The sequence below is a fragment of the Arachis ipaensis genome, chromosome B4, assembly GCF_059453495.1.
Source record: "Arachis ipaensis isolate K30076 ecotype BB chromosome B4, ASM5945349v1, whole genome shotgun sequence".
NCBI lineage: Eukaryota > Viridiplantae > Streptophyta > Magnoliopsida > Fabales > Fabaceae > Arachis > Arachis ipaensis.
Window position 1 is genome coordinate 3,038,177 of NC_142439.1, and position 22,852 is coordinate 3,061,028.

At 29.0% G+C, this 22,852-nt stretch overlaps 1 protein-coding gene, 1 long non-coding RNA gene and 1 pseudogene across 2 annotated transcripts; 2 read left to right on the plus strand and 1 right to left on the minus strand.

The window, feature by feature from the left end:
- The first annotated feature begins 10,567 nt into the window (after positions 1-10,567).
- LOC148566471 (protein DETOXIFICATION 16-like) lies at positions 10,568-15,596 on the plus strand. The gene is made up of 8 exons (XM_088484265.1): positions 10,568-10,819; positions 11,060-11,604; positions 11,719-11,805; positions 11,903-11,959; positions 12,067-12,424; positions 12,493-12,579; positions 12,669-12,746; positions 15,438-15,596. Exons 1-8 carry the CDS (start codon positions 10,568-10,570, stop codon positions 15,594-15,596), a joined length of 1,623 nt encoding a protein of 540 aa, XP_088340391.1.
- A 632-nt stretch (positions 15,597-16,228) lies between these two features.
- On the minus strand, positions 16,229-19,118 carry LOC148566472 (uncharacterized). The gene is made up of 2 exons (XR_015880731.1): positions 18,608-19,118; positions 16,229-16,866 (listed from the first exon to the last, which is right to left on the minus strand). It is a non-coding gene; the product is annotated as an uncharacterized LOC148566472 (long non-coding RNA).
- An 886-nt stretch (positions 19,119-20,004) lies between these two features.
- Positions 20,005-21,615, plus strand: LOC148566473 (WAT1-related protein At3g18200-like; annotated as a pseudogene).
- The last annotated feature ends 1,237 nt before the right edge of the window (positions 21,616-22,852 follow it).

Below are 22,852 nucleotides of genomic sequence, written 5' to 3' on the forward strand. Positions count from 1 at the left end.
AGGTTTGCATGTTCTTTTTTTATTCATTTCAAATTTTTCAAATATGATTCATAATACGGAGACATATCTCACATTCTTCTTCATGCCTTATTTCATCACTTTCCGACGATTCAGCTGCGGGTTCCGTAATTTTCAGCAGCTTTATGTGATCTTTTCTGTGAAGCATATTATGCTACTTCCGCAACGCAAAATCGCTCATCTCCCCTCAAAGATATCATACTATACAGTATCCAGGTGAATTTTTATCCAATTGCTACTTTTTCACACTTTTTTTTTTTACTTTTTTTTTATATTGATCTGAAGAAACTATTTTAGTGCCTCCATGAATAATGAGAACATGGGCTTCCACGCAAGTTAGTAATGTATTTCTTTTCAAATAATATTCTCTTAATTGTTTTACCTTTTTTTTTTTGCAATTTACCAAATCATTTGTAATTGTGGTTTCCATTATTCATAATCTACTTGAAGAATCTTTATGTCAACATTTTTTATTGGATGAAAATTTCCTTTGTCAACACATTGATATTATATCTGTGATTTGTTTTTTTTTTACTCATCACTAACATATCAGTATATTGCTATTTCTTCAATGATATTAATATGTAGTTGAATTCTCTCAAAGGAAACAACAAATTTTGTCAGAAGCTGTGTATTTTGTTCAATGGGTCATCCTTTTCAGTAAGTTGTGTTTTTCTATTTGTTTTATACTGCTAACTTTCAGTTATTTAAAATTTAAATTTTGAATTTAAAATTGAATTGAAAAGAAGAGATTCATTTTTACCCCTTATAAAATTATGAAAGATGATTTTTTTCTCTTTTGTTTTTTCAATTCTTCTCCTCACTCTTCCTCTTTTGAAATTCCCATTTTTTCATTTTCCATTTCATCCTTTTCCATCTCATAATGTTTCTTCTTCTTTTTGATTTCGCACAAAAATACAGAACCAAACCTTGAGTTTCAGTTCAATTTTAGTTCCACAAAAGGCTCAACCACAGAAGAAACAAACTGGTACATATATACTAACTCCTCTTCTTTGGATCTCTCTTTTAAGTTGGTGATAGTTAATGGAGTATACTTCGAGCTTTATTTATTATTTTTATTTTTTCGTTCGAATTAGTTTTGAGACAGATTCCCATACCAGAGAGTTTTGATTCCCTCACCTTTCTCTTTGAAATTTCCGCACACAGAAAGTTTATGTATAACAGGTGTGGATTTGGTTTAGTATAATTCGGTCTCAACGCAAAAATTCTCGAATAACGATTCTCTATTTTTCTGCTTCCTTTGCTTATTCAACTTTTTGATCGACTCATTCCTTGGTTCCATTTTCTGATTTCCGCTCTTCCCAAATAATGTTCAAGTTGTATTCTTTCACGTGTTTATTGTTAAAACAAGGTGAGATTTCATTTGGATTTTGTTTAGGATAATCAAGAATGCAGGGTCGAAGGACTAGAACACGATACCGTTGCTCTTTGTTCTGGATTCTTCATGCACTCATTAAATCCAATGAAATATATATATAATCAAGCTCTTCCTATTTTCGATACCATGTAATCGAGCTCTTTGAATTAAATTTTTTTGTTCTCTATTTATTTTTATTATCATTTTTCTTCTTTTCTCTGAGATTTCAAATTTTCAATGCTGTTTACTGTTCTGATCGGCTTATGTTTCCTTGAAATCCGAGGTTGGAAAAGCTGGTGGTGTCAGATAGAAGTCCATGTCCGATGCTATGAACAAAGCAAACATGTTCTCTGATTCTTTTATTATTCTTCTTTCTTCGGATAACAATTATTTCCAATTTTTTTGTTGTTGTTTTAGGATTTATTCTCTAATTCATTATATTATCATTTTTCAGGAAAAAAAGCTTCATACCAAGCAAATGCTGGAGAACTGACTAGCATATGAGGACGATATAAGGGCCTACAACAAAGAATTGGTAATTACTTTAACTCAATATTTTTATTCTCTCTTATATTGTGATTCATACTAATTTTATGGTTGAGCTCTTAATGTTTTAGAATGAGGGTGGAGATTCTAATAAGTCAAAATCTATGGTGAATGACGATTATAATGATGAAGAGGTGATGAAGCTTTGTAATTTATTTTCAATTGTGAAATAGATTCTGACAGTAGTTGTTATTGTTTGTTAACGGGTTTGAAATGTTCTTATTTATTTTAGAGGATGAGTGAAGTAGTTGCTATGGTGAAAGAAGAGGCCTTGAAGTGGGAGGAAATAATTTCATTCATCATCAATCTTCATATAGTTTTGGGAGTTGATTGACAATACAGTTTGATCATCTTAATTTTATTTTACCTCAACTTTATTTATTTTTAACTTTAAAAGAGATTTAGTCTATATGTCAAATAAGGTTTATAATTCATATTAATTGTTATACTTAGGAGTACTAAATTTTCTTAGGATACTATTGAAAGGAATTTTTGGCAAACTAATTTTACTAATTAATTCTTTTTTATTTAGTCCTCTTTTTTATGAAACTTTTTACTTGTACGTTTATTCTGTTTTTGGATTTGAAGAGTCAAAGAAAGGCTTTATATCAATACTTCATAATTATTTTATTTTTGGGACATGTGATTAACTGTCGAAACTTATATTTCATTATTAAAATGAAAAGAATAAGTTGATTGGTATTGGAGATTAAGAGAAGCAAATTTTTAAATTCAAAAGAATTATTTTAGGATGGATGTAAAAGAGGAAAAAAAAATATTTTAGTTGTTTCTCAAACATGAAAATGGCATATTCATAGAGCTTGTTTGGATGAGTTTCTAAGAAAAGATCTTATGGAAAAGTAAAAGTAATTTTATGGTTGGGTATCTCATGCAAAAAGATTTTTTTATCTATCAATTATGTTTGGGTATAACAATATAAAAGTATTTTTTTATTTATTTATTAGATGAAAAACATCTTTTTTTTAAGAGAAAAAGATCTTTTAAAAAAGATGTAAATTACAGCTTCTCAAAAAAAGATCTTTTTTTAATTTTTCTAGTGCTTTTACTTTTACTACTAGAAATTTGCCAAACACGCTAAAAAATAAAAAAATAATCTTTTTTTATTAAAAAAAGATCTTTTTTTATCAAAATAATGGCGCCCAAACAAGCACATAATATTAATAATAGATGTGATGAAACTATGTGCAATTGATAGTTTTCAACTCTCTATCCAGATAATCAAATAAATTATCATAATGTGATGATAAATATTTGATGAGATGAATTGTTTATTTTGTGATAAATTTTTTAGCTTCTATTTTTTTACAATTTTTTTTATTATAGTAATTAATGATGAACATAACTTACATTATGTGTTTATGGTTGCATATATTTATTTATGAAAATATTATTCTTTCTATTACTGTAATATATATGATATATCATCTCTTTAATAAACTATTGTTGGTCTAGCAAATAACGCAAATACTATTTGTTGTTATATTTGTTTCGTCCAGAATCAAATTCAAAAGAAGACTGCTTAGGGAATAATATTATACTTTGTTATTTTCATGGAGGTTTTTAATAATGTTTTATGATTCTATGTTCTTTATATTTTGATGGTGAATGAAATTATTGCACTATGTCATTCAGTGATTGTTACGAGATCGAATACAATTTTTTTGTTTAAAGCTAGATCATTTATATTCATTAATTAGTTTTGCATAGAAAATAATTGTATGTAGTTATTTTGTTCATACCCGCACAGGTCCTACTCTAGTTAGTTATTTTTAAACCATTCCCTAAATAAAGAAAAATAGATTAATAGGCAATTAGTCTATAGTTGCTTAAACCAAAGCTTAGTATAATGGCAGAACTTACATGTTCTGCAATGTAACAGACTAACGTTACTTTGAACTAATATGAATTTTTAATAGTATATTATATTGTATGAGCACTAATGTTAAAATAATTATGTCATTATGTCTACATTTTAGTTCAAAACTAGTTTTGCTATCCTTGTGGTGCACAAAATAAATGTGCAAATAATTTACTATTCAAGAATAAAATATAAAATTTAAGAAGTATAAATGAAGTAATGCTCACTTTGGTGAGTCCATGACTTCTGAAAATAAAAAATTGGTCATTAAAAGAGTCCATGGAAATGGTTGCCATTTGCCATTTCCGATCGATTTAGAGTTTGATTTACTAATTTTTAGGTCAAATCAGTTAGACTGGTCTGAGTTTGATAACCATACATGAAAGTTGCTTCCTAATAAAACGAAAAGAGTACATAAAGAGTACACAAAGATAATAAAATTGTGAAAGAATAATAAAAGAAAAGAAATATTAAAGAAATTTTATTGTGAGGAGCTCTGATATCATAATAAAGCAGAAAGAATACATAAAGAATACGCAAAGATAAGATAAATTATGGTGAAACTTCTTAAATTTCGCTATTAAACATTTGAACTTATCTTCATAATATTTGCTAACTTGAAATAAGATACGCGGACCGACTCAGCAGATTTTGGCCCATTTATCATCCCGTAACTTGCATGATTTAATTACATATCTTTGTTCAAGTTACATAATTTAACTACATATCTTTATCCATGTATGTTACATGATACACACTATTCTACTTCTACTTTATATATAAATATAAACCTAACTTATTATGTTGCAACCATAATTCTGAAAACTTGACCAAACCAGTTAGTTAAATCGAAAATCGGTGATGAAAACAGTCCGATCTGCTGTTAATAACCGTCCATTCAAAAATCGACAAAAAACTGATCGGTTGGACCGGACCAATAAATGGCCGGTTCTTGATAAACGACGTCTTCTAAAAAACGCAAAGAGTACATAAAGAGTACGCAAAGATAAGATAAATTGTAACTGAATTTATGTATTTTGTTGGGCTGAATTTATGGACCACCAGACTTATTTATTGTTGGCATGGACTAAGGTGAAAGAATAGTTTAATACTTCCCATCTTTCCTTTGTTCATGTGTGTAACATGATATACCGGCCACTCACACAGACACTCATTGCCCACCACTCACCACGGCTTCTTCTACCATCTCTTCATTCATGTGTGTAACATGATATACCGGCCACTCATACTCACCAACGATATTTGACGCATTCTCAGGGTCAAGCTTATTAGTGTTCAACCTTCACGATTATCATTCACAAGTATAAAATAATGAAAATACTAAATAACGTGAACAAATAGATAATAAAACGGAAAGAGTACATAAAGAGTACGTAAAGATAATAAAATTGTGAAAGAATAATGAAAGAAAAAAAAAAAGATGAAGAAATTTTATTGAATATTGATTGATAGATAAAAGCAAATAAAGATAAGCTAAACATAAAGATAAGATAAAATAAAGACTAAAATTATAATTAAATTTGTGTATCTGTTGGGTTGAATTTGTGGGCCATAAGACGTCTTTATTATGGATTAAGGTGGAAGAGTGGTTTAATAATAGATATGTGGATGTTCAATTCAATAGATATGTACATGATTATGTTTATTATTTTTAATTAGATGATTATTTAACTTATTTCTTTTGATTGGATTTATTCATGGACAGTTAACAATGATCGAATGTTCTAATATTAAGATTTAAGAGAGTCTATTATTCATATTGTTTAAAAAAATTATTCTCTACTTAATAAAATCAATTTGTGTAATACTCATGAACTCATACATTTTTATATATTATTTTATTTTTCGAACAATAAAAAACTGTAGTATAACTGGTAATAATGTCACATGCTAACATTATTTTATTTTTAAATCAACATTGCAAACTAAATGTCATTGTAGTATTAGCACTATATACATTAATGGATTTTCATATTTTATTTTATTAGAAAGTTAAAATTTTATTTTAGTGTAATATATTATTTGATTGTAATAGAAATAACAATAAAAATAACTAGTTTTGAGATTTTTTAAAAATAAATTAATTTTTTAAAATGTTCAAAATTAACTTATAAATTATAATTGATTTTGTATAATTAAAAAATAGTTTTATAAAATGAAAAAATCAGTTTTTAAATTAAAAAATGTTTTTTATGTGCAACTTTCTTTTTTATATAAAAAAACCTATTATTTAAAAAAAAAAGTATTTTGATAAAATTTGGGTCCCTCCAAAAATTTCTTTCAAACTCTTATGTGTTTGAGGCTGCACACCATCAAAGATTCTCAGCTCATGTCTGCTGGTGCTGCACCAACCCCAATGGACAAATACATTAACTTTTCCATGCTGCTAATGAATGATCCCTAAAGGTTATGATGCATATATATTTAAACTAAAGGTAGCGATAATGATAGGACCTTTGATATTTGTTTTCTACATCAAATTTTCTTCTTTATATTCATAAACTTGGTCCTCATGAAGGAAAAAACTTGATATAAAGAGCAAGTATTAACACATCCACCCAATAAAATACACTATTTGATATGGCTCAGCTCCTTTATTTTAAATTTGATGATAATAATAACGACCATGATAAAAACCAAGCAGCTATATCTGGCAGAACTTTTGATACTTATTCTCTACATTAAGTTTTTTCCGTGGTATCGAATATCTTATTGAGTGAATGTGTTGAATATTTTAAAAAACGCTTGATGTAAAGAATAAATATCAACACAATTATCCATCAAGATATACAATTTAATATACATCCCTTTTATTTTAAATTTAATGATGAAGAATATTCGACTCTTCAATTCATTGCAATGAATCATATCCAAAAATTTTCACTTTGAGCTTTTGCATTTAAAAGATTTAAAAGATGTTTATAGTTCCTATGATTTTTTAATAATTTGTTTTGTCTTGTATTTTGTTTATTTTTAAAAAAAGTCTAGGAGACTAACAATTTTATTGAATTTTGGCCAGCATGTAACCAGCATAGAAATGTGAAGTCATTAGATGAAATCTCATACAAATCTCACACCATTAAATCATCATTGATGGCTATTTGATGACTACCAATCACAAAAGTTACTGGTCCCTAACATTGTTCTATTTTTAAATAAGATATACATATACTGTTTTATTTTATTTGATTTTTTTTTTTTTTTTTTTGTACCTTTGTTCATGTCATTTTATGTGATGTCTGAGTGTCTCTCTAACAATTAAAAAGAAATAATTTGTGAAAAATAAATGTTAGGCATTGCAATAATACCACTTTTTATTGTTATTTGAGCTAACATTAGATAGAAAACTGATATTTAAGGTAGAGAGTAGTAATGTTAGGGTATTTATTTATCACATATTTAGAAAATAATAATATTTTTATATATTTTTTTCTGATATATGAATATCTTTTAAAAAAAGGTAATGAATACAAATTTTAATATTTTAACTTTTGATCATATTAAATATTAAAATTTAAAAATAAAAAAAAAAACTAAAAATCATTGTAATTATTTTAAGTCTTAAAATTTAAGATACTTTTTATAATCTATTAATCTTTATCTTGTTGATGGCTATGCTATAAGAAGTTTAGCACCGTTTTTTTTAATAATAATGTTAAAAAATTTTTAAAATTAATTAGAGTACTCATAATTAATCATATGATTACCAATAAATTTATTTTATTAGATTAAATTAAATTATTTAGAAAAATTAATATAGTAAAAGCAATAATTAGATAACTTATTATTTTGAAGGGTAAAGTATTAAATTGTTCTCCTATGTTTGGGTGTATTTTTGTTTTGGTTCTTAAGGTTTAAAGTGTTCTAATTGAATCCAAAAAAGTTTCTATAGGATATTTCATTAATTGTTTAACTTTGACGTCACTGTGGGACTAAATTGATGATAAATAAAAATTTTTTTAATTCAAATAAGATACTTTAAACTTTAAAGACCAAAACAAAAATACACCCAAACATAGGGGACCAATTTAATACTTTACCTTATTTTTAAAATATAAGATGCTTACCATCCATACAATATCTTTATTAGAATTCCTTTATTACTTACCATCTATTATTTGAATTCATTTTTAAAAAAAATTTAAAAATTAATTAGACGGTACTCATAATTAATCATACGAATACAAATACATTAATATTATTAGATTAAGACTTAGTTTGATAAAATTTTTATTTTTTAAAAGTAGTTTATAAAAGTTAAATTTTAAAAGATGGCTTTTTAAAAATTGTAGTATTAATATTTGGTAAATCAAATTAAAAATAACTTTTAATAAACACAAGTAACAATAATTATATTTGATAAAATAGCTTTTAAAATGTAAGAATACTATAATAGACATAAATGTAAGTATTAAATTTGAAAATTAGTTAACATATGAAGTTATATTAAACTTTTAAATTTTAAAAAACATAAGCGAACTTTAAAAAACTCTATCTTAGGTGCTTTCAGAAGTATCTCGTTCTTTTAAAAACTCCAAATACAAGTATATGATCTTTTTGATTAATAGATTATAAAAAAAAAAGAGCATTTTCAATAATAATTATATCGAACAAAAAAGAATATCGAACAAATTGGCAAGGACAACAGAGACGTTAAAAATTAATCATCATAAATATGGGTATTTTTTTATATAATTTACTTCTAGATGTAATCTAAAACAAAGGTTATACACATAATAATAATAACAATAATAATGATAACTTTTTTAATGATAACTTTTTACCTAATAACTAGTGTTTAGTTCAAGAAGTAATATCAGAATAAGTTCAAGTGGTTGAATCTATAGACTAACATCAAAGGAGACGTTATTGATTTAAGTTACACAACGAGTTTGAATTTTTAAAAAGTACAAGTATTTTTTTAAAAAAATTTATCAAATTAAATTTAAATTAAATTGTTAATTTAAATTAAAAATATTATAATTTTAAAAGTTTAAATTATTTAAAAAAATTAGAGAGAAAGAAAAATTTTAAATCAAACCACCGTTGTCTGAAACATTATACCGTGGTATAAAAGAAGTTTTGCATATATCATGGTTAGTTTTTTTAATTTAAAAAAATTAAATCATTATTTTTTGTTCAAATCGAATATTTAATTATGAGTATAATAATACGATTATCTAATATTGTAGTTAAATAGTTTTTTAATTTAAAAAAATTAAATCATTATTTTTTGTTCAAATCGAATATTTAATTATGAGTATAATAATAGAATTATCTAATATTGTAGTTAAATCGATACAATAATATACGTAAAATGCACGTATTTTTTAAATGATAAATTGTCTACATCTTAGATATTTTAAAAATAGTTTATTTATTTAATTTAAATATAAAAACCTGCATAATATATTACTTTTCTTAAATTACTAAATTAGTATTTAAAATCTAAAAATTACTTAAACCACCGTTCCTTTATTGATGTAACACGCATAATATACTACTTTTCATTGGGTAAAGTATACTTTTTATCCCTGAAGTTTGGTAAAAGTTTCAAAAATACCCTTAAGTTTTATTTTGTTTCAATTTTGTCCCAAAAGTTTTCGATTTGCATCAAATATACTCTCGACGGGTAAATTTTCAAAAAATTTAAGACCAATCTAACAATAATGCATGAAAATTATGCTTGATTTGCTTATGTTGAGGGTTCTTCTTATGAAATTGTTGTTGAATTGGTCTTAAATTTTTTGAAAAAATTAGCCGTCAATGGTATATTTGATGTAAATCGAAAACTTTTAGGACAAAATTGAAACAAAATAAAACTTAGGGGTATTTTTAAAATTTTTGTCAAACTTCAGAGACAAAAAATATACTTTACCCTTTCTTTTATTTATATAATATATAAGAGGATAAATTTTAAATGTAGATATATTGATGTTCTAATCATTTTAATTGTTGATATCAATTATAAATTATATATAATATATTAATTAAAATCAATGGTAAGTCACCCAAAAAAAATTAAAATCAATGGTAAAGATTAATGAAACATTAATATTCTGAAAACTTTCTATACAATATACATTATACCTATCCTCCTACTTCTACTCTATTTTTTGACCTATAACTTGTGCATGATTTAATTGCACATCTTTATTCATGTATGTTATATAATACATATATTTTTCTACTTCTATTCTATATATAAATATAAACCCAACTTATTGTGTTGCAACGGAACTCTTCATAAGGTCTATCATTTGAAACTGGCTTATTCTTTTTTATAAATTTTTCATAAACCTTTCGTAAACTTCTTGACTCCATAACTTATGTAAAAATTAAACTTAATTTGGTAAAATTTTTATTTTTTAAAAGTAATTTATAAAGATTAACTTTTAAAAGATAATTTTTTAAAAATTATAATATTTATATTTACTAAATTAAATTAAAAATAACTTTCAATAAATATAACTAACAACAATTACGTTTAATAAAATAGTTTTTAAAATTTAAAAATATTATAATAAATATAAATACAAGTAATAAATTTAAAAATTAGTTAACATGAAGTTATTTTAGGTACTTTCAAAAGTATTCGAATCTTTTAAAAGCTGCCAGTATAATCACATAATCTTTTTTATTTATCAAATATAAAATGAGGAGCTTGAGCTTTTAAAAAACACAAGCACTTCTTCAAAAAATTTTACCAAACCAAGCCTTAGTCCATGGAGGAAGAACACGAGAATAATACCCGTGTCCCTGTTGAATCTCAAGTGTCCGGTCAAAATAAGTTAAGGACAGTGATTAAAGAAGTAAAAAAGCAAATATATTTGGCAGGACCTTTAATTATAGTGCATTTTCTTAATTTTGCTATTGAACTTATTTCAATAATGTTCGTTGGTCACGTAAGCGTGTTGACTCTCTCCGGCGTTTCCATGGCCACTTCCTTTACTTCTGTCACTGGCATTGGTTTAGTGGTTAGTTCTTTTTACATTAATCTCTTTAACAATTTTTTTACAGTTTTACCAATCAATTTTTTTTTCGTTTATAATTTGGATTTGATAAATAATTTGTTAAAAAATATTTCAACACCAATCAAACCTGGTTACACCCCTTCATGGCATGGAAACCGAAGCGATTAATTTATTGCCAACGATTCCTATTGAATCGACTAACTTTGTGTTCAACTACTCTTTGTTGGTTTCATATAATGACAGATGGGAATTGCAAGTGCATTGGAAACTTTGTGTGGCCAATCATATGGAGCCGGACAACATCACATGTTAGGCATACACGCTCAGAGAGCCATGCTTGTTCTTACCATTATTTGTGTACCCATCTCTATTGTTTGGGCAAACACAAAATCCATATTGATTTTATTTGGCCAAGATCATGAAATCTCCACAGAAGCAGGAAGATATGCTCAATTAATCATTCCGTACCTTTTTGCTTCTAGTGTTCTTCAATGTCAAACTAGATTTCTACAGACACAGAACATTGGAGTTCCAATGATGCTCAGCTCTGGAGTAGCTACTGCACTGCATGCTGCTTTGTGTTGGGCGTTAGTGTTCAAAGCTGGCTTAGGGAGTACTGGAGCTGCCTTATCAAATTGTATATCGTATTGGGTGAATGTGTTGATACTTGCGTTGTACATAAAGTTTTCTCCAAGATGTTCGGAAACTTGGACCGGGTTTTCATTAGAGGCATTCCATAACATTCCTTCTTTTTTGAAACTTGCTATTCTTTCTTCTGTTATGGTTTGGTAAATTTCTACTAACCGTTGCTTTCCTCACAGTTACATTGTTCGAGATCTTCAACTAATGAGTCGAGATCCTCTACTAATGAGTTTTTGTATGGTTTTCGTTGTGCTGAACAGCTTGGAACTGTGGTCGTTTGAATTGATGGTTCTCCTATCTGGTCGTCTTCCAAATCCAAAGTTGCAAACATCAGTGCTTTCTATTTGGTTAGTTCTCACAATTCTTAACTATCAGCACTTTACATGTTACTGTGGATATTATTATTTGCAACGATCTAATAATAATTAATGTTGGAAATTTCAGTGTGAATACAGCATCAACTATTTGGATGATTCCGTTGGGATTAAGTGGAGCTATAAGGTAACTTAATTACTACTGCGTGCTTATGAACATTTAGAATTCTGTGACAACAAATGTTGAAATGAAGTAAACAATTGCAATTACATAATTGTTTGTTTGCGTTGCAGCACTCGTGTATCTAACGAGCTTGGAGCTGGTAATCCTTGGTCTGCACGTTTGGCCGTGCGTGTAGTGTTAGTAGCAACCATTATTGAGGGTATTTTGGTTGCTACACTGATGATAATGTTACGCAATGTTTGGGGCCATGTTTACAGTAATGACGTACAAGTGGTTAGACACGTGAGACTCATGCTGCCAATTCTTGCAGCATCCAATTTCTTGGACGGGCTGCAGGGTGTTTTCTCAGGAATTGTTAGAGGATGTCGACGGCAAAAAATGGGTGCTTTTATTAACTTAGGGTCATATTACGTAGTTGGAGTTCCGTCCGCTATTGTATTAGCTTTTGTTTTACATCTTGAAACAAAGGTATGGAAATACTAAACTGAAATCTATTATTATTTGTGGAGTGTCTTAATTATTTAGGTATTGTGCAGGGACTCTGGCTTGGAATCATATGTGCCATTATTGTTCAAGTACTTAGTCTCATGATCATAATTCTTAGCATTGATTGGGAGAAGGAGGTGTTAACTTTTTTTTTTCTTTTTGCTTTTTTCTTTGAATTTTTAGTTTTGCTTATTAGTAACTGATATGGTTATATTTGTTTTTTTAGGCAAGCATAACTATGGAAAGAATTAATAATTCAGGAGAGATAAGTATGGAAAGAGTTAATAATTCAGTAACATCAAATGTAATCTAGCTGAATTAAATCTTAATTGATTCAATCTAAATAGAATTATTTTAGAATATATATGTAAGTCAATTTATTTTAGAATATTTGTATAATGTTAGTTTTTATTTAATTTATTTATGTGATTTGTTTTTTAATTTTAAAATTTAAAATTAATTTTATAATCTTCATCTTATTGATAGCTATGCTATAGAAAGTTTAGCACCGTTTTTTTAATAACAAATTTTTCAGCAACTTTTATATTATTAGGTGTTTTCTATGGTGGTCAAAATTTATCGGTGGCCAAGGTGGCTAATATTGTTAGATCAATAAGGAATAGACATTTGATGGGGATAATGTTTGTTGACTCTGGTTATATCGTTCTGAATGAGTGGCAATTGAGTAAAGTCCGTTAGGAATACAGGCAACGTAAGCATATGGAGAGGGTTTCTTACCTGGATTTGTCTTCTATATTTTGAATTTTATTTTAAAAAATAAAGTATAATTTTTTATTATTTATTTTATAAATAGAATTAAAAAAAATATAAAAAAATATTCAATAATAAAAAATTACATTTTATTCTCTAAAATAAAAATTCAAAATTTTAAAAATTTAAATTTTTCTTACTTAAAATCTCATCTTTCTGTTTTATCTTTAGGGAAATCGTTTTTTTTTTAAATAAATAAAAAAATAAGTATAAATCGCATTCGATCATTTTAATTTAGAATTTTTTATTTAAATAAATAAAATAAATATAATATTTATATATATAGATATGTTTATAAAAATAATATTTTTTATTATTTATTTTGTTTGCGTAAAAAATGAGATATTTATTAATATATTTTAACCTATAAATTATAAAAATCTTTACATGTATTTCATTTACTCACGATTATGCTTTCTATCAATTTAAATTTATTTTTCATTCTAATTATTCGGCTAAAATTATTAGAATATGAATTAGATCGTTTTATATTATTCTAACATTTTTTATTTAATTTTTTTCGTGTACATAGGAAAAAAAAGAAGGAAAAAGGAAAAAACATGGCACGTTGAGTAATTCACATTGAATAATTTACGTTGAATAGTTATTGATTACAAAACATTGAGTAGTAATTGATTACGCGAATAAATTCACATTTTTTAAATTTGAATGAGTTATTATTTAAATTCAAAAATTTAGATTTTATCTCGTTTTTTTTTTTTTTTTTGGTGACTGAATCTCGTTTATATTTTATCATTGATTAACATTTTGGAATACTATTTAAATATATGTATTAAAATTTGGGCGAGATATTTAAAATATTTTGAAATGTAAAATTTAAAATTGGATTAAATTTAAAAATAAAAATTAAATCAATATAATTTAAATAATAATAAATTATAAATTTAACTAATACGTGTTTTTATGACATAAGTTAAGATTATTATTAGTAAAATTTTTTAAATATTCTATTTTAATTGAAGCACATCAATTGTATTGGAAATCAAACTTACACAATTTTCTATATATAATAATTTTTTTAACTATAACTTCAACATGTGTCCTATCAACTCATAAACTATATCCATTTTTATCTTTTAAATTGATCCAAATTTGAAAAGTATAGTCTTATGTGTCAAAGAGATATGCATTAAAAAAAAGATAAAATATATTTTTTGTGAAGTTTAATAAAAGTTTTAAAAATATTAAGTTTTATTTTGTTTTAATTTTGTTCCAAAAATTTTTTATTTGTATTAAATATACCTTCGACAGCTTAATTTTTAAAATATTTAAGATCAATCTAACAATAATATATGAAAATTATGCTTGATTTGCTTGTGTTGACGGTTGTTCTTATGAAATTGTTAAATTGACCTTAAATTTTTTTAAAAATGAATCGTTAGGGGTATATTTGATGCAAATCAAAAACTTTTAAGACAAAATTGAAATAAAATAAAATTTAAGAGTATTTTTAAAATTTTTGTCAAATTTTAAAACAAAAAATATACTTTACCCAAAATAAAAATATCGTGAATAACCACAATACATGCTTAAAAATATGTGAGACACGGGTTATTCTCGTATTCTCCTTCCATGGACTAATTTATATGTTTTTCAGTCTCAAATAATAGAGTTTATGAAGAGTTCTTTGTTGCAACACAATAAGGTATGCAAAAGGTATGTAATTTATATTGATTCTTGTAGTTTTATGGCATTAGTATGTATTAATTTAGTCATGTGGATAAAAAGGCCACATTTTTAATTAAATCTTCTTTTTTTTTTTTCTTGTTACCCTGTATTTTATATCGGAGGGTTGAAAAAAATATGTCTGTTTCAGCATTATCTGTTTTTCAATTGTTTTATTAAAATTTATAACACATCAAAACGGTTAAGTTATAAAGAATCATTTTCACTTGAATGAAAGGAGGCAAAACAAGATAAATTTTGTAAAACAATTTTGTTGGACATGGTAAGGATTGTGCATAATAAGCATATTATACTTTCATTTATTTTAGACTATAGAAAACTCCATTGTTGCACTAAGTGCTTAAGCCACAATTTTGTTACTTGGTTGTCCTGGTAACTAGTTTTATTTACCTTAAAAGTTATATAAGAATTTTGAAATATAATGGCTACTATCAAGCTTTGAACATGTTTTTAACCTTGTCCCTATTCCAAATTTAATAGTATTGCCACGTTTTTATTTTGATTTACTCCCATGCAGGCACTTGAGGTCATTGAACTTGAACAAAAAGCTCAGCTTGTTCGTGAGCTAGATGGACATGTCATGAGATATGCACGAGATCAAAATGGGAATCATGTTATACAGAAATGCATTAAATCTAGTCCAACTGATCCAATTGAATTTAGCAAAATCACGTAAAATCATCTCCTATAGATTCATAGAATTTAATTATTTTATGCAATATTAAGTTACTCTGAATACTCATATTGCTCAGCTAGAGAAGAACAAAAATATCAAATATCTCATAATTCACTTTAACACCCTAAAAAATATATACTAATCATCAATGCGAAACCTATGGCTCTCTTGTCTTTTTCATCAACCTCATGGATCTCATTTTTTGCTCTCGTCACTTGCAACTTCTCTTCAAGTTGCAATTGAATTTTGCTAGCTGTGCTAGGCACATGATTGAATTGAAATGTATAATAAATTCGGCTTTCAAGTCTTAAAGCATTTATAAAGTTAAGTGCACTTGACTAAAACTGATAAATTACACTAAAAGTCATCTAATTATATAAATTTAAACAATCTTCAAATAATATTTATCACATAATTCAAATATATATACCAAATTTTATTGTATGCATCACAACATTGTCCAATTCAATTTTATTCGTTCAGCCATGCTGAAATAGCACCTCAAATTCAATTGCATGGTGGAACAGAATAAGGACAAAGTAACTAATCTTTGTCGACTTTGCATCAGTAAGTTTCCTTAAAAATAAATGACTAAAATAATATATAGCTGGAGATATTAGACTTTAAGGAAATAACAGAAATATGAGTACTTTATAACTGTATTAACAACAAACAAAAACAGAAAACTGTGGTAAAAAAAAGACTGCTCCTAACCCATTGTCATAGCTTCAATATAATTAGTGTGTATGCACAATAGGACAAATAAACACGCTTTCGCCTCAATATACACAAACCAATTTACCCTCCATAAGAATTTCATAAAGATTACTATAACCAGAGCATTTTAAAAAAAAAAAAGATAAAAAAAAACTTTCTTTTCTTTTCTCCTTTTTCTTCTTGTCCTTTTCTACACTCCAAACTTACCATTTTTTAATTACAATGGACCTGGGGTGCTATCACTACTACAAAAGCCAGGCTACTCAGAAGATTCATGAGAAATTGAGAATCTAGGTTTAAGTGCTGGACCACTATTTTGATGAGAAGGACTAAACTTTTGAATCCAATGAAGAAGCCCTTTCTTATGATCCTGGTACAAAGGGTTTTGCACCAGAGTCAAGGTTCCGTCCAATGCAAGTGATGATTCGAATTGTTCTAACACCTCAACAACCTGCCAGAACTCAGGCCTCTTGTCTGGATGCACGGACCAACATTGCTCGATTAAAGCGCCCATTGCAGGTGGGCAATCGGAAGGAATAACAGGCCTTGAATTCTGAATAAATACAAACATCACAGAAGTGTTAGAATTACTTGGGCAAATCCTATAGTTTGAAATGTCATAATAACAAAGTCTACGAACAAGAAGGCCGATCACCCTCAAATTTAACAAGCTCCATTCATGGTAATCATATAAGCTAGAATGAAAAAGCCATTTATGTAAATTCATAATGCAAGTTATTTCATTTTCTAACTAGTGGACCTTCCCTGCCAACTTTGCCAAGTATAGATGAATATAATTTCTACCACTCCACCACTATTTTAAAAGTCATGCAGTCAAAGAGGTACCTCACCTAGGAATTTTGCTATAAAATATAGTAGGGGTGTGCATGGCCCGGCCTGGCCCGAAGACCCGGCCCGGTCCCGAACACTTTAGGGGCTAATTTGATGTGATTTCATCGGGTCTAGGGTCGGGTATGGGTCTCAAAAGTAGACCCGGTCATTATTTCGGGTCGGATCCGGGCCATAGCTCGGGTCACCCGAAATCGGCCCGGTGGCCCGGTCATCATACACAATTAATATTTTGTGTTATTAGTGATGGATGATGGCTATTATTATGTGAAATTTAAGTATTGTAAACCTTAATATTTTGTGTTATTAGTCATTATATATAAGACTATAAGTTAATGTTTTATGTTTAAAATGCATAAGACTTTAGACTAATGCATAATCTTGTGTTATTTGTATTGATTTAAATATTTGGTGTTATTAGGCAATATTAGTATTGATTATGGTTATACTTTAATTTTAGAGAAGAGTTAGTTCTTATTATATTTTTCTAAGTGAATTTTACCATGTCAAATAATGGTTGGAGTCTTAGAAATTTGGATATTTTTACATGTTAACTTACAAGAAGGTATCAAGGTAATATAATGTTAACGGCCCGGTTTTCACCCGATTTTTACCCGGTATAATCGTGGCCCGAAAGTGTATAGGTTTCATCGGGTCTAGGGTCGGGTTCGGGTCTAACAAATAGGCCCGGTATATATTTCGGGTCGGGTCTGGGTCACATCAAACCCGGTTTCACCCGGTCCATGCACACCCCTAAAATATAGTGTGCTTTCAGGACATCAATGGAATGCAAACATAGACTAAAAAAGTGTAAACAATCGTTTTAAAGACTAGAAGAAGCTTAGAAAAAATAAGAAAATGTTTTAACCAATGAATCATATGTATTTAGCTAATGTTTGTAGCAACCAAAGATATGTAACAAACAGCAAATCATCGGAAAAAAAATGAACAACCATACAAATCTGTCCTGCTCTAAGCATAACTAAGCATGATATTACACAGTAAATCTTCAAAAAAAAAAAAAGGAGAAATAATAATTTCTAGCAACGATCTCCCTTTAACATTCATTTTCATGTACTAAGTGATTATTCAGCAAGACAACAACAAATTCAAGGTTCAATCACTAATAAATTCAACTCACATTTCCAGCAACAAAAACATTTAGCAAAGTAATTATTTGAGCAAAACAACAACAAATTCAAGCTTCATTGATGATAATCAGTACAAAATTTGATGATTTTAAGCAACAAAGAAATTAGCTCAACAAATTATTCAAGGTTCGGTGGTGATAAATAGTAACAAATTCACGACAATGATGATTTTCAGCAAAAATAAGAACTAGTTCAGTGATATTTTCAGCAACAAATTAAAATCAAAGTGCAGTGATGAATAGGGCAACAAAACTGGAAAAAAAAAAAAGAACAAAGGAATTTATTGGAAATCACCAAATCGAGGACCAGCCTCTGGTTGGGCGAAGGAATCTGAGGGCAGGGAGGAAGCTGACGGCGAGATTCAAAGTAACAAGACGACAACGACGTCCAACCTCGGGACCGGCTACTTCGGCCGCTGGCAACGACGAGCGCGAGAAGGCGCACGACTAAGTGCGAGACGGTGAGGATAAATGGAGCGATGACGACGACTAGTCCCGGGACTAGCTGCTTCTGCCGCCGGCGACAACGAGCTCAGGAAAGGCGTGCGAGCGAGACTGAGTGCGAGATGGTGACGAATGGCGACATGGAGAGCGACGAGAACCTTGAGTGCGAGACCAGCGACGAGAGAGGGAGAAAGCTTGAGATCGCGAGAGCTGATGAGCAGGGAGGTGAGAGAGCTCGAAGTTCAGTGGGAAAGGGAGACGAAGGGGACGCTAAGGGCTAGGGCTCTTTTGGGACAGATTCAGCTATTGGTGAGACATGGAGATTGGGCTTGGCTTGCTTGGGTTTGGCTAGAACAAAAGTCTAGAAATTTTTTGTAGGAACTTAATTATAATGTTAAATTTTTATGAATTTAAATGTGTGTAAAATAAAAAATTAGGAATATATTTATTATTTTGATAAAAAAAAATTTAAATATAATTCAATTCTCATGATGTAAATCAATCGGATCAGATAATTATAATAAATTGGTTTTTTTTTTATTTATTAAAATTAATTTATTGACTAATTTAATAATTCGTTCAATAATAACATAACATACATACGTCTTTAGAAAAAAAGATATTTTTAATATCTTTATTGAAGCGGTAGCCTATTCCATTTTACATGCAACTAAAATGTTAAAATACTATACTACTATCGTATCGATTTTCTTTGAAAACCAATAAAATATATTATCTTTTAAGAACAGAACAATTTCGTATTATTGTTATTAAATTGCATGCCAAATCCTACGGTTAATTGAATTCATAGTAAAATTGAAGAAATTACTAGACGATGATAGAAAATCAATACAAATAATAATGTCACTAAAATTATTACAAAGGAGATGGTGGGAACATGGTCATGCAAACCAGAGGTTGGCCACTCTCTAACTACCTGGCTAACGTGATCCACCTTCAATTTGTCTCCCTAAAATATTACATTAAAAGTCAACAAGCACAAGAAATTATATATATAAGATTTTGTAGTCTAGAGATAACTTAGGATATATTTTAAACGCTTATATGCCTTTGTAATAATATCGGTAGCTGCCGATAATCACTTTATACAAAATGAACAATTTTGAATGTTCCTTCAGATTGTTCCCTCTCTATATAAGCACGTCTCTCTAAGTATTTCCTTTATCTCCATACCCAAGTCTAAGTTGCTAGAACAAGAACACAGGATGGAAAGTGTTATGACAAAAAAAAGTGAAGCTTCTTGTGGCATTAATGGCCCTTCAATTTTGTTTTACAGGATACCACATTGTCTCTAGACTTGCACTTAATATTGGTGTCAGTAAAGTTGTTTACCCTGTTTATCGAAATATAATTGCCCTTCTTTTGTTGAGTCTACTTGCTTATTTCTTAGAGAAGTAAGTTTCATGATTAAACATGCATATTTTATAGTTTCCTATAGTGTCTGTCACTTTTTATGTTGGCAAAATTTTAACATGAAACAATGAACAGGAACGAAAGACCACCCCTTGCTTTTTCTTTGCTGTTTCAGTTCTTCCTATTAGCATTGCTAGGGTAAGCAATAAAAAAAAAAAAAAACCTGCAATTTTCGAGTTATTTGTTTCCGTTTTATTCTTCTAACATTATTTTTCATTGGCTGTGCTAGCATCACTGCAAACCAAGGGTTTTACTTGTTGGGATTATATTATGCTTCTCCAACTTTAGCTTCTGCAATGCAGAACTCAGTTCCTGCAATCACTTTTGTCATGGCCTCAGCTCTAGGGTATTTCATTTCACATCTTTTGAGTTTGAACATTTTTGTCATCTGATCTATTCACAAGTTTTTTATAGACTTGAGGAAGTCAACATTGCAAGAATAGACGGATTGGCAAAAATTCTAGGAACCATTGCAAGTGTTGGAGGTGCAACTGTGATCACTCTATACAAAGGTCCTCCTCTTCTCCACCTGCAGACACCTCAGATGCAAGAAGATAGCTACATACATCAGTCATCAATCAAAGTTCAGAACTGGACATGGAGTTGCGTATACTTTACTTGGACATTGTTTGTCTTGGGCTGCTCGGATGGTTTTTCAGGTGTCTTCGTCATAATCATTATTGATCATGAGTTGCATGCATGAAACTGCAAATTAGTGAACGCCTGGCTTCATTCTTAATAATGTTGCACTGACTCTATTTGCTTAATTGTTTTCTATGTTAACCAAAGTGGCTAAACCCTTTTTTCAGGCTCCTGTGGTGAAGAAGTATCCAGCAAAACTATCACTCACTTCCTTTACATTCTTCTTTGGATTAGTTCAGTTCTTGATTATAGAAGCCTTTTTAGAAACTCATATGGAACGTTGGAAGATAATATCAACAGAAGAGCTTCTTACCATCCTATATGCTGTAATACTCTTCACTTCATCAATGAAATATAGTTCGGATGTTGATAATCTTAATTGAAAATGTCACGGGAATGTGATTCATTCTTATCTAACCTCAAATCATGCAACTTGGTGTAAGTCAACTGAATTCATTTATGTGTTGATGATTCCAGGGAATTGTATCGTCTGAGGTTGTCATATCTCTGCAAACATGGTGTATTCAAAAGGGTGGCGCTGTATGTGTTGCTGTCTTTCAGCCATTGCAAACCTTTTTAGTTGCTATAATTGCAGCCCTCATTCTTGGTGATCAGTTATACTCTGGAGGGTATGTACTATGTAGAACAATTTATTAACCCTGAATATAAGATTTCTTCAATCAGTTTTTAAAATGGCATAATTCCGTAATTTGAACCCCCCCCCCTCTCTTTTTCTCTCTTTTTTACAGGATTGTCGGCGCAATAAGCCTTGCTCAACGATGAGGAAGAGAATAAACATGCTGATGCAGCACCTAAAGGCATACGTTGACATCTCGATCCATTGACATTGACAAATACATGCAATCATGCATACCATGGCATCCAGTTTCTGGTGTAGTATCGGCACAACACAACCACTGAAATAGTCCAGCTCTTTGCAGCATTGCAACTTGTGCAAGATTCAGTTATTTTTCATTAATGTATCTTTATGCTTATTTTCACCTAGTAAATCATATCGTACTAGATATTTCGAGTCAAGGACTCGAGGCATAAGGCCTGGCTGACGTTAGTTTAAGCGAAAGATAAAACTGTCCGTTAGAATCCATGTGCTTTTGCTTTACCCACTGACATGTACATCTGAATTTAATTATGAAAGGTCACAGTCATTATGAATATTTAAAAATAAATTATCATTTATATAAAAGTTTAAAAAACTGACAAATTTATCAAAAAAAAAAAAACGAAAGTAACTTTATCATAGTGGCTAAGATAAATTTTTACGGACAAATATATCCAAATCCTAAAAAATTATTTAAAATTTTCAATTTATCCTCTAAATTTAATCTAATTTTAATTTCTAATTTTATTTCTCATCTTCTCTCCCCCAATTCTAAACTCTAGGTTCCTATCACCGCTCTCGTCCATTACTACCACCATTACTGTCGCTATCAACATCACCACCACCTCCACTGCCATTATACTCAACCCCATCTTCGTTCGTTATCGTTGTCTTCAATCTCATGCACCTCAACAACGTCTTCATCATTGCCCCCTCATCTTCATCTATCTCTTCCCCAAATTCATTATCCTTGTTAGAAACAAGAGACTGAAAGAATAATATGAAAAGTGTATTATTGAGTTGTGTGCAAAGGTACAATATACAAGGGGTATTTATAGGTGCTAAATGAATCAAAGTAATAAAGACATAGAATCCTACAATTAATGTACAGATATACTATGTAAATATAGACGATACTAATTGATCTAAATTGATTCTAATTATTCTCTAACATCCCCCTCAAACTCAAGTGGGAGCTAAGGATACCAACTTGAGTTTGGATAACAAAGTCCGGAAACGAGTCGGGTGATGAGCCTTCGTGAAGATATCAGTAGTCTGATCTAGTGTTCCAACAGCAATGAGACGATTAGCATCAATAAGGATACGTTGCCGAACAAAGTGACAATCAATCTCAATGTGTTTGGTGCATTCATGAAACACATCATTATGGGCAATCTGAAT

Excerpts from the sequence above, each read along its gene's own strand:
- LOC148566471 (XM_088484265.1), top strand. The coding sequence starts at position 10,568 with ATGGAGGAAGAACACGAGAATAATACCCGTGTCCCTGTTGAATCTCAA. Across the intron at positions 11,806-11,902 it reads ACATCAGTGCTTTCTATTTG|TGTGAATACAGCATCAACTA; the intron begins GTTAGTTCTCAC and ends TGGAAATTTCAG. Across the intron at positions 12,747-15,437 it reads ATAATTCAGTAACATCAAAT|GCACTTGAGGTCATTGAACT; the intron begins GTAATCTAGCTG and ends ACTCCCATGCAG.